The sequence below is a fragment of the Nylanderia fulva genome, unplaced genomic scaffold (assembly GCF_048542155.1).
Source record: "Nylanderia fulva isolate GAGA-0341 unplaced genomic scaffold, ASM4854215v1 Scaffold9, whole genome shotgun sequence".
NCBI classification, from domain to species: domain Eukaryota; kingdom Metazoa; phylum Arthropoda; class Insecta; order Hymenoptera; family Formicidae; genus Nylanderia; species Nylanderia fulva.
The window spans coordinates 1,392,286-1,405,465 of NW_028191026.1; the positions used below are offsets into that span (position 1 = coordinate 1,392,286).

Genomic DNA, 13,180 nt, shown 5'->3' on the forward strand with positions numbered 1-13,180 from the left:
GTGTGCGCAGGACGTATCCACATTTATCTTGCAAAATCCAATGGAAATACGAGGGCGGTATTCGGGCAATGAGAAGCTCGGTTTCTCGGCAGAGCTTGGTCGAAGGGCGGGAGGAACGTGAAGTTGGCGCGGAAGGCGCAGGAACTTTTGTTCGGCGCGGTTGGCGGCGCTGCTATCTGTCGGGGCAAGGCTCCACGGGCGACGGCTGCTCAGTCAGAGGTCTCGTTTGCATCGTGTCGGTTCGCGCGCAGGACTCGGCTACACGTACGCACGTCGTGCACCCGCGAGCGCGGCACGAGAGAGAGAGAGAGAGCGCCAAACCCGTGCGTCCGCGTCGCTCTCTCTTCCCGCCTTTCCTCTCCCTCCTCACCCCCTCCCCCATCACCGCCGCCCATCGACTCGGTGTGTCGTGTCGTGTCGTATCGTTCAGTGTCGTGTCCGCTACTGTGTGCGTCCTCGGGATCTCGGACTCGTTTCTAGCGACGCGTCGTCGACGCGAGGACGGACCGAGGTGGCAGAAGGAACGACCGGAAGTGGGAAACCCGTCGACGGCGGACGTGCGCTTTTATTCCTTCCTCCTACTCTCCTGCATCGTCTCTCTCCCTCCTGGCGCTCGCGCGCCTTCTCTCTCCTCTGCGTGTGTCTCTCGCGTCGGTTTTCCTCGTCGACGAGCCGTCGGGCTCGGCCGCGCCTCCCGGAGGCCAGCTCCCGGTGACAGTGCGTCGTGTCATGTGTGTCCCGTTGCCCCAGTGCTGTGCCCGAAAGTTCTCGTCCTTCGAGTGCTCCGAGTGCCGTCGGAAACGCCTGTGACTGTGCAACTGCGACTCCACGTTCCCCTCGGAAGAGGAAGGTTTTCCGTCGTGGGATATGTGCCCGCCACCGCCCGCGAGATGCTGTGAGTAATCTTTCATTATTCGAAGCTTTTATTATTCCGAATAGGGTGTAATTTCTCTCCTCGGCGCGCGTTTTTTTTTTTTTTTTTATTTTTTACGAGAACTGCATTATATATGTAGCCTCGAGGAGAGGAAGAGAGGCCCAACTGCTCCTGCAATAACAATCTCTACCCGGTTCCCCTTCTCCATTTTGCAACTCCTTCCCGCATATATTAATACCGACTTCTCGATCTCTAGTCGAGGATCGTTATGGCGCGTATTCCGCGGAAAAACAACGATCGCTCCTCCCGAGAGATTGCGAAATCGCGGCTGGTTTTCCATCTATCGATTCTCTCTATCTCTCTCTGTCTCTCTCTCCTCGAACGTGGCCCTTTTCTCGAGCCGACGGTCGAGCCGGCGCTTCTGCTTCCGTCGCGAACGCGAAAGTCCCGTTTGTTCTCGAGTCGTCGGGCGAATTTTCTCTCTCTCTCTGCGAAAAATGGATCTGTAATAAATCTTGGAGCAACGTGAGACACGTTCGACAAACGCGCGAGATGATGCAACGCGTATATGTATACTTCCGGAAGTATCGATTTTGGAGAAAAAAGTTGTCTCTCGTGTCCGTCGATTTTTAATTTGACCAGGAAAATCGCGGTGCAAGAATTGGAAGATTTCTCGCTGGAACGAGTTTTTCGTGAATGACTAAACACATTCCTCGGGAGAAATTGACTTGGGAAATTGACCTGCAACATTTTTCGAATGATTGACACTTCGGGCTAATGATTCGAGATAAACCTAGTCAGAGGACGAAATAAACCTAGTCTTCGTGTAGAAGCAGAAGCGTCGAATTTTCAGGAAGCGCAAGGCGAGGAAGTAAATAAGTGTGTCGCGTAACAGTTGCCACGGAAGAAAACGCAGCATTCCGGGGAGAGAGAGACGATTGATCGTATCGTAAAAGTGCACCGTGAAGATGGATGAGTTCGTTGGGTGGAACAGTGCTATATGAGTCATGTTTCCTTCACTTTGAGGTAGAAAATCGAAAGCAATAAAGCAATCGTGAAACAACTTCGTCTCCGCGCGAGAAGAGAAAACAGTTACAGTGTCATATCTCGCGATAATGTCAAAATAATTACAAACCGTGGGATCTGTCGGATAATATTTCTCTCTCTTTCTTTATTTTAAGCTCTTCTCGCTATATTTCTTTCAACCTGTTAGCAGTCAAAAAAACTTCCCTCCCGTGTCGCAGTCTTCATTTTATTTAGCTCCGCTCGGTTGGGTTCCTCAGTTCTCTGAACCTTCGCTCTTGACAGATCATTTTGTAAAATATTTTGAATGGAATTAATGTTTTAATTAAGGACCCTAGCGATTGATTTCGGTGTCATTAAGTGAAAGAAGAAAGCTTTTCGGTATTGTTACTGCGCAGTAGGACGAGCCTGATGTGGCCTCCCTCCCGCAAGTTGACGCTAACATGGTGGTTCATTCCGTCCACCGGCCTTTTCGGAAGCTCCTCTCCGGCATTTGTGCACGGAGAAAGTCTTCCCTTAGACTTTTACCCCGAAAATATTATCAATCATGGGACGATATATGGTATTGGAAGAGTTCCGATAGAAGAGTTTCTCTGATTAAAAATATTTACCGTAATAAAAATATTAATTAATATACGTACATATAGTAAAATTAAGCGAACATATTTTATATTTTATTGTGGTAGATATTCATATTTTTAGTATGACAACGTCTTACAAAATACACACAATTATCATAGGTAATAATGATTATCCATTAAAAAATAAAACTATATCCGTGGAAATTCTAAAGAATGAAATATAAAATGTTAATTAAAATCGCAAATTAATAAACGAAAACATTCTCGAAATATTAATCAGAGAAACTAAAAATTCTTCCGATACCATATATTATCCCACGATTACTAGGATTTTCAGGATAAATTCTAAAAAAAAATTCTCTCAATATATCATTTCTATACCGATAATTTTCCCCATAAATAAAACTAACAAGTCGCAAACTTAAGAATTAATCAGCAGCGAAATGACTGAAATACAAATAATTTTACTTGTGGTTAAAGTCGGTCAATAATTAGTTCAGTTAACGTTTGGCAGTTTTATAATGTTCCCAAAGTTTTAATTATTTGATATTTAATCTGATAATTCGTTTTAATAGTCTCATATTAAGAAAAAAAAATTAGCTACAGCTTAATTTTAACTATCAATATATTACACGTGAAATTTAGTTATCATGCCTAAATTTCAGCTATAAAATTCTTCATTTAACTAGCTAAAAATATTAGTTAAAATTAAGGCATGATAACTCAATTTCAGGTTGTAATATTAGGGACAGCTAAAATTTTCTCGTAGAATTTACGCTAAAAATCATGGTAATTGTGGGACAATGATATTGGAAAAATTTTATAGGATAAAATCATTAATATTTACCACCATAAAAAAATTAATATGTACATATAATTACTACAGTAAAATTAATCGAACGTATTTTATATCTTATTGTTGTAGATTACTAGTTTTTTTGGCCAATTTGAGGCTAATATTTTTGTAAAATTACTCGACTTGTAATATATATATTTCTAAATCCTAAGGATGATTATCTTTGTCATTTTTTATGGTTAAAGTTGTAATTTACGCGATTTACAAGAAACTTAATATTAATAAATATTATCTTCTATATTTCGTCTTCAAGGAACAAACTTTTTGCAAGAAATCTACGATGAATCGATCAACTTTGTTTTTATCTCAAGATATACATTGCGTGTGAAATGTTAATAAGTCATTATATTTATGTATCGTTTTTTTATAAGAAAAAAAAGCATTTTAAAATTATAATTTATAAATCGCGCATCGCATCATCTGGCAAAAAACCTGTTGTCCATATCTCGCGTTGCATTATGGAGTTTTTTTTCTATGTCGACGCAAGATCGTGAAGGGTTAAAAAGCGAATCAGGACACACTCGCTTTGTGAATTCACATACACGTTTTACACGTTATATACACGACATTACGAGGGACGGTGACCAATCTTGCCGGCCGAGCAGTGCTTCTCAGTCTCTCATCAGAAAAAGAGAAAAATAGGTTTCACACCAGCATCAAATTCGCGGAGCCCGATATCTCTCTTCTTTCACGGTTTTTTTTTTTATTTTTATTTTTTTACGCGGAACTTTATTGCGTTTGAGTCTTCCACGAAACCGAATTACGGTAACGTGTATATAATATTTATGTACGTAATATTTCTCACTTTGAGAACGTATAAATAATATTTTCGCTTTGAGAAGAAGAGGGGAAAAGACATTGAAAAGAATGAATTATATTTCTAAAGGATTTTAATATATACATATAATCTAGATTTGTTCTAAAATATCGTAGTAATAATATTTTTTTACGATTAGCTGTAAAGAAAAAAAAAATCAAAGTTATATCGTGCACCAAGATAATCATGAATATACATGTCTCATTTTACTCCAAGATGTCTGTTAAAGTGAATCTTATACTAACATTGAATACGATTCTCATGTCATGCAAGAGCACGACTTAGGATAACTACGTTTTATGTCAAAAATGGAAAGGAAGACAACGTCTTATAAAATACACACAATTATCATAATAACGATTATCCATTAAAAAATAAAACTATCCGTGGAAATTCTAAAGAATGAGATATAAAATGTATTAAAATCGCAAATTAATAAACGAAAAAATTCTCGAAACAGTTACGCACATTCACCTTTAAAAAAAAGCCAGTGAAGAAATTTTATCGATCGCGAATTATAATATTTTTCCCGCTAAAATCCATAAAACTTATTTCGAGGTTGCGATACGAATTGGTTTCGAAATTTCATGAATACGACCAAAAATAAATAAATAAATAAACGCGAGGCTAACGATATCGATTTTAAGCAGCAGAGGCTTTTCGAAACATGCATCCACACATCTGACAACAAGATACATACATACACAGGGAGAATTTTCTCTTTTAGAATTTATCCCGAAAATCTCTCATTGTAATAGTGCGAGTACAATATGGTATTGGAAGAATTTTATAAAAATTTCTCTGATTATTATTTCCTACAATAAAAAATATTCAATATTATTACCATGATTTTTAGGGTAAATTCGAAGAAAAAATTCCGTGTTTGTACGCACTGTAAAAAAATATGTAATATATATTACATAAAAATAAGTGTGAAATTACACGATAAATAATAAAAGTGTATACATTTTCATTATTTTATTTATCGTGCAATTTTACAATTATTATTTATGTAATTTTACATTTTTTTTTACAGTGTATACGTATTATGAAAGTCGTCGGCATGTGACGCGGTCCGCGATGTGACGTCAGGATGACGTTAAGAAATTGAAGTGCGAGAGCTTAGAAAACGACTCGCGGGATCGGATCTCTCTTTCTCTCTTTAGCGAGAGAGGCGTCGGCACGACGACGGCGAGCACCGATGCCGGCGACGTCGACGTCGACGTCGTCGCTGCAAGTAGGTCAACTGGACTCGCCGCGTTGCGGAGGCACACGAGGCGATGTTTGCGAGACCGTTTCACCGTTTTGTTAGCGAGGCTAACGACTGAGGCGATCTCGCTTTAGCCTGCGACTCCGCATTTCACCGAACTCTCGATCTAAACTAGGATCGAGTTGTCCGAAGAGGGCACAAGCACGCGGATTACGTAATATTTTAGCCTTTCAAGTGCAAACGAAATGCGAAAGAATGCAAGAGTGCAAATATGGGCGTAAAGATAGAGTTACGTTTCGTAAAATATTTATTTTTTTTAAAGGACGATCAATTGGAATTCTTCATCATTCTCTATCGAGATATCATTTTTCATTAATTCTTCATTTTTATTCTTAATTTTTTATTAATTTTTGATTAATTCTTAATTTTCTATCAAACTTTACTCTATTACTTCTCCCGCGCGTGAGTTCTCGTATTGACGTCACTCGGCGAATTTGTAATTGCAAATGGTGATTTTTCAATAACAATTGCGGTAGTTACATGTAAATTGTCGCGGTGCCATTGTCATCTTCTTACTATATCGCTGTGGTTATCTTACGTGTGCAGATACTATATGTATTTCTTTTAATTTATATATTATCTTGGATGCAAAACGGTAATATTTTTACCTCCTTGCGAAGAAAAAATGTATGCACTGTTTAGAATAATAAATCTGTTAAATATATCATATATACACTTACCTCTCAAATTGAGCATGCCGATTATTATTGTTGGATATAAACAGACTGTTCACAGAAAATTTCCCTTTTCAGAATAGACTATGTTCATGTCATATAATAGCAATTGACAGATTCATGATAGAGAGTTAAAGAACGGGATATAGGTAAAATAGACATATCAACAAGTACGAGCTCTATAACGCAGAATAAACAGTATTAATTATACACGTTTGGATTACATTTACATTACCATGGAAATATTCGATCGATCGATCGCCAGAGTCGCGGGCGAAGCACTTTGTAGGTATAGGTAGTTGAAAAGAAGCGGAAAAACTCATAAGAAATGTGCGAGAAAAAGTTATAGTTGTTTCAAACTTTTCAAAATAACATTTCAGTTTCGCCGAGATTTATTACATTCTATGAAAAACGCGCGTTTACAAATTTCACTAACAATAAGTAAAAGAAAAATATTATAAGGTTCTTATATATATATAGTTTTTGCAGAAAAGATTGAAGCGTGAAAAATGATCGTATACATTACATAACTTGAATAATTATAATTTATTAATACATTAATTCTCACGTAAAATTTTAATTGAGTACTCGATCGTCAATATTTTTCAAAATCCCGATTTAAAGGAAAAAAAGAAAAACAGAAAAATGAAAAAGATATTTTAAGATTGTACAAATATATGTATATAAAATCCCTTATAAAATTAATCATCGTAATTGGAACAACAAAGCCCGATAATGAGTTTGACCTATCTATGTGAAATTATTCACGCAAAATGTATTAATATAATAAATTAATATTATTATATATTATCATATATATACTAGAAGAAATTATTATTTACCATATCTCTGTGTACATACATTATGATGCAAATATATTTAAAAAATGAAATTTCTGATGGCCAATTTGTTCTTTCGCGTTTGTCTTTGTTAATCTGAAAATAGCAACTTTATATACTGCAACGAAAAAGTATACACTTTGTGCCATAATCGAAAATAAATTAATACATATTTCGATAACATTGTTATCATCGAAGATAACGACGAATTCATAATCTGTGATTACTTAAATACGAGTCCTGCTCGTATTGATAATTCGACAAAATTAATACCGAGATAATTTTATCTTTAGGATGTCAATATTTTCTCAGCAGCTCCTTTTTCCTCGAATAATATCGATAAGTCGCATGATCGTTTCGTAGTTTAATATAAACTGGAAAAATTTACTTAATACTTTTAATGGAAAAGAAATATCAGTCAAAAATAGAATTTGAACGCAATCGCGATTACTTTAAATTCTAGATGCTAAATATACATAGAAAAAATACATTATGTACCAATTGTTATTCTTTAATGATAATTTTATGGCAAGTATTATTACATATAAACATAATAATCTTCATTTTATTTTCTCATTGCTCATTATCTTAATAATGTAAAAACATTGCTTTTAATATCGACAATTGATAGCAAATTAATGTGATTTTTAAAAAAAAATTTATATGAAATGTGTATAAAATTACATTAATTTGTCGTTATCATAATCGGCGAGACATTTAATTATTGATATTTCTCGGTAATTATAGAGATATTGTCGTAAATATTACATTAATATGATACAGAATATCATAAATCTGGTTATGTATTTTTCAGCAATAAAAACATACAACAATAAAAGCTATATTATATAGAGTACTAACGTTGGATTTTCTAAAAGTGAAACGAAAGGAAAATTAAAAAGATAAGGTCGTAAAATGAATTTTTATTAACTTTTTTATTCTGAAATGCGATTATCAACATTCCTAGTGAAAGCAAAAAAGTTTGTACGTCGATTAAGCTTACAAATATTCAACTAATTGACTAGTAATAAGGTGAAAAATATTTTTCTGGACTTATAAGTGTGTATATTGTGACTTTAAAGCCGATTCAAACTTAACAAAGGTGATAAAAGAGAAAGATAAAAAATTTGATTTCTTTTTCTTTCTCTTATTATATTTTATTTAACATATTTTATTATCGTTCTCATAAATCATTACAATTAAGGGTTAATTATCACCAAATTATAATCACTTGGGTGTACAGAAGATTATATGAATACATATAATAACTTTCTCTCTAATAAAAACTAAATTAAATCGCAGCATGCATGAACTGTCTTAAATCTAATCTTGATAGTCATTTTCTCGATTTATCAAAATATTAATAAGTGAATATTTATGGAAATATGTAAAAGGTATCAATGAAATAGAAAGTATCGATTTACAGCTAGCTGTATTCTTGCTGAAAGCATTACTATAATCCTTTTGCTGGCGTCATCTTTTTGCGTTAATAACAAAGTATTTCGATTCTCGTCACATACATCAATATTTATATCAACGAAATATCGATATCTCGAGAAAATCGATTAATTAGTCAGCGCGATCCAAGCTGAAATCAATATTTGTCATCCTCGTCCACGATATCCCTCGTTAAGTCTCGCGCATCAACAAGGACACTAGTATAATTATCCTTGTAGCGTAATGATTGATGCGATGCACTCGAAATTGACAAGTGATCCTTCAATGCCCCTCTATACCCAGTCCGGTCATTTTTTACGAGGGATTTTCCGAGCAATTATTAAACAAAAGATCGCGGCGCAGCTCGGAATTTCCAATTTTTTACCTGTTGAAAATTCCAGCGATTCCTGCGGGAAATTTCAACGGAGGTGACAACCGGTGCTTTTTCTCCCTTTCCTCGTAGCGTAGCGTCCAAGTTCTATTTCCAGGTTTCTCGACGTCGCGACGCCGCGTTTTCCGTGTTTCCGGCGCCAGCGTCGATGTGCGTGACGCTCGATATTTTAAGTTCCACCCAGATCACGGGGCGGTTCTCCCCGATGGCCGATTCTCTCTCTCTCTCTTTCTCTCGCACTTCCCACTCTTTTTCACATCTCACCTTTTGCTTAATTTTGATCGTTTAATCGCCATTTATGCACGAATCATTCTTATTGTCAGACTTTCGCGGTGAACGCAAAATATATCGCGTGTCATCATTATTTCCTTTCTGTCGAGTTCACTTTTGAGTTGCGATCTCGTGTTTTCTCTATACATATATGCTATGTTGCGTAATGCGATTTTTCAAAGGGCTTCTTTAATTTAGAAGTCTGTGAAACTTTGAAATTGTAAAAGTTGTAAGAATAACAGCTTTAATAGGAAGAGCTTAAATAGGAATTCAATAGTTGATAGTTGTATGAGAAAGTATGGAATTTTTTAGATTTAATTAATTTTTTTTTTTTTTTATTCAATGAATATATATTAACTCTCCGACATTTGTATATTTATTCGTATTTTACATTGATTTCTTCCGCCGATCTATTTGTTTATTCTACTATCTATTTATTGTTCATCAATTTTCATATATTCTTGGTAAAACTAATTTTGTATCGTTTTACTCTTTTGTCCTGCATTCTTTAAATCCTATTTTGTAGGATTTCCATTCATTTATTTTCTGCACCATTCATTTATTTTTTGCACATTATTCTCAGAAGAATATATGTTTGATAATATGCAGCGAGAAATCTTTGTTCTATTTTCCTTTTGCATTTTTTTTCTATTTATATTCTTTGAAAAGATTTTCTCTTGACACTGGCAGAGCCGAGATGCGTCGTCTCGAAAATCGACTCTCGATCCTCGGTGAAGGCAAACACCTTTCTCCCTGCCCTCTTCTCGTTTTTTTTCTTCTCTTTTTCTCCGCCTTCTTTCTTCTTGACCCTCGCCGAATCTCTGTTCTCACGTTCGTATAACTATGAAACTTCCGTATGACTAGTGAAGCGAACGTATCGAGACTACCATTTTTTTAAAATCATTAAAATGCAGACTAATTTTTGCAAGACTGCGCGATAATCAAGAACGCCACTGGGTCATCGAGCCACTTTTTGCTTCGTATCTTATTTATAACTGGTTTATGAGTAAACAAAGAAAAGATGAAAATAAACATCATTTTTATTACTCATTATGTGTATAATAGCACACCGGAAGCAAAAGTGAGAGAAAATATTAATTAAATGATAAAAATGGAGAGACTTGAAGTCTTACAGATCCTTATCATGCATCTTATTTTTTTATATACACTATTACACTTGTGAAATATAAATCTCAATTAATTGATGTCTTTTTCTCTTATTTTCCAAAATTACATAAACGTGCTATTATTATTTTGTGCAATGAGATTTAATTAGAACACAAAATATTACCAAGAAATAATAATATTTCTTTCAATATTATTAATTCATTCGTTTGTTTTCTTATTTGTTTCAGAATTAAATAATGGTGCTAAGAGATCCCAAGGGTAAGGATGAGGGAAAGGACACCCTCTGCCGACGACACCCCGAAAAGGGCTCCACCGGCACCAAGCAGAGGTGAGTCTGTATACTTTAATATTAAAAAGAAATTTATATAATTATATACAAAATCTTAAAATAACACGCATTGTGTAATTTTGTCCGGTTTATTTTTTGTAAAATTGTAAGAAAAAGAACCTGCGCTTTCTAACAAGAAAACAGGTACAAAAGATATCTCTTGTCATCAATTTAGGGATTAGTGCCACGTCAGTATCATAATTCTTTTAGAGACACAAAGTGTCGCATATCTTCGCTATCATATTTCGTCGATTTCACTTTTTTTGTGCTATTTTTTAGCAGATTTTTTTTCCCTGAATATTTTTGTGAAACCACCTGAACGATCGGAAAAATATTTAACACACGAATAAAATTAACGAAACCTGTTGCACGTTTATCTTTATGTAAATTCTAGATAAAAGAAAAATTCATTTAAGTTTGTCAGATATTTTACCGTTAAAAATTAATACGCACGGCAATATTAATAATTTACTTGAGGAAATATATTTATGCGAAATGAAATATTCATACACAATCTTTTATACATACAATAAGCTGCAAAATTCTTACTAAGAATCAATAATATCGTCATTATACGTTTATCGAAAAAAAGTTGCACACTAGAAGGTACGATACGAAGAAAACACGCTCTAATAATTCAGAATCATTTTTCTTTTGGAAAACAGAGAATATACCGAGCAAATTCAGAGATTTGTTTTGTTCGAAAAAGAAATCAACAAACTTGATAAGACGAAAAGGGATATCATACACAAACATACATAGACAATTCCGCGAACTTTATCCCACATAAAATTCACAATTCAATTGTTGGTCCCTTTTTGTACACACGACTATAAACCTGAATACGACCGGATTATGATGGCGTAACGATTGTTTTCAAGATCCCGATGTAATAGCGATGTTTGCATCTTGCGAAGGATGTATATTCAAGAGGTAATTTCTCATTTGCAAAGTGCGTGTCTCAGAAACGTGAACGAATCAACATGCATCACAGGTCTTTTTAAATAATTCTTGTTTTAATAAAAACATCGAGTACATCTCATATCTATATATAAAATCTTACACGCAAACAGAATCTTCTCTTATTGTTAGAATTTATCTTGAAAATCGTGGGACAATACGGCATTGGAAGAATTTTATAAGAGTTTCTCTGATTAATATATTACGATAGATATTAATATTTTTATCGTGCTAAATATTAATCAGAGAAACTCATAAAATTCTTCACACGATTACCATGATTTTCAGGATAAATTCTAAGAAAATTCTCTTTTTTTTTTTTCAACAATTATATACGTATTGACTGCGATATATATATAACATATTGTCATATTTGTTCCTGAAAATAATTGAATTCGAAGCTTCGGCTCGCGACATCTTTCGTCTCGTTTCGCTGATTAAACCGACACGTACGCTGTGCGGAAAAAAGCTCTTAATTTCGCTGATTATTCCTTATATCACGCCTCGTACACATCGCATCACCATCACGGCGTACACGTAATAACGGCGTCCGTGTACCTCGATGCGATGGCCGTGATCGGTGTCCCTCCATGCGTACGCGTATATTCTCGCTTCGCGATTGCGCTCCGTTGCATTGCGCAACGCATATATCCGTCATCCGCGCGCGGAGACCCGCGGTAGTTCGAGCTGTATACAAACATAACGCACACGGGATTTTGAAAGTAGTCACGCTGGTCGAGATCATAATCGCCGTGGCGACGACGACGGCTGAGCAATTATCGAACTTGCTCTCGGATGCAACTGCAACGGCGTCGGTAAATCACGCTGATAAACGCCGCGAGCGATAGCTGCATCGACCCCTTTCTATAGATTAGAGACGAAAGAGGGATCTCTGTGATGGGTGAAATTTCTGGGCGAAGTCAGAGTTCTCGTAAGACATTTTTTTCTATGTAACTCCGCAAAAAGTTTCCTTCAAAAGGGTCTTATAAATCCATGGATTTAATCCGATTTAATTCTCACGTTGAATCTTTTAAATCTTCGTCTTGGCAGTCATTTTTGTAATCGTCTATATTTGTCTGCGTTAGAATACTGCGTCTTTTACTTAATCTTATTAGAAATTTGATGTAGAGAAAATGACTCTAGCACTCTTGAGAGGAAAAATATTTCGCGAAATTTTCCCGAAAGGAGTTTCTCGCGAGGAAGAAATTTCTCAGAAAATTCTTCCGAGATTATTTCTCTTAGAAAATTACTCTTAGGATTATTTTCAAGAGAAGAAAATTTCTATGAGAGAGAGAAAGAGAAATTAATAATTTCTGGATATAATTTTCATCTTTCGCAAAATTTTCTATAACATAATTTGCCATTAAAAGTATTACGAGAAGATTGAGAAATTTTTATTCCGAGAGAAATACGAGCAAATGGAAATGCCGAATTATAGTATACTTCCACTTGAGAATTAATTTTCTTTCTAATGTTGATTACAATATAATATAGGCTTCTGTATATTTTATTTTATTTATGAGCTTTTACGTTATGAAGGTAATGAAATTACACAACGTCCCGCTGTGTTTTAATATCAAGTAAATGACTTTATTATTGCTTGATTACTTACCATATATATGCATGTATATACTTGATGAGACAACAGTGAAAATTACTCACTCGAGATTAAATATGATAAAAGAAGAAAGTATTCCTTTGACATGAAAAAATAAACATTGTTTAGTTAAAA

At 35.1% G+C, this 13,180-nt stretch overlaps 1 protein-coding gene across 3 annotated transcripts in view; it reads left to right on the top strand.

Moving 5' to 3' along the window:
- The window catches only part of LOC114946586 (uncharacterized), a 38,594-nt gene that overhangs the window by 462 nt on the left and 24,952 nt on the right, over positions 1–13,180 (top strand). For all 3 annotated transcript variants that reach the window (XM_029323151.2, XM_029323152.2, XM_029323153.2), the window contains exons 2-3: positions 11–895; positions 10,388–10,488. In XM_029323151.2, the coding sequence (XP_029178984.2) occupies positions 10,425–10,488 (64 nt within the window). In that variant the 5' untranslated portion in view covers positions 11–895; positions 10,388–10,424. The remainder of the gene's footprint in view (positions 1–10; positions 896–10,387; positions 10,489–13,180) is intronic.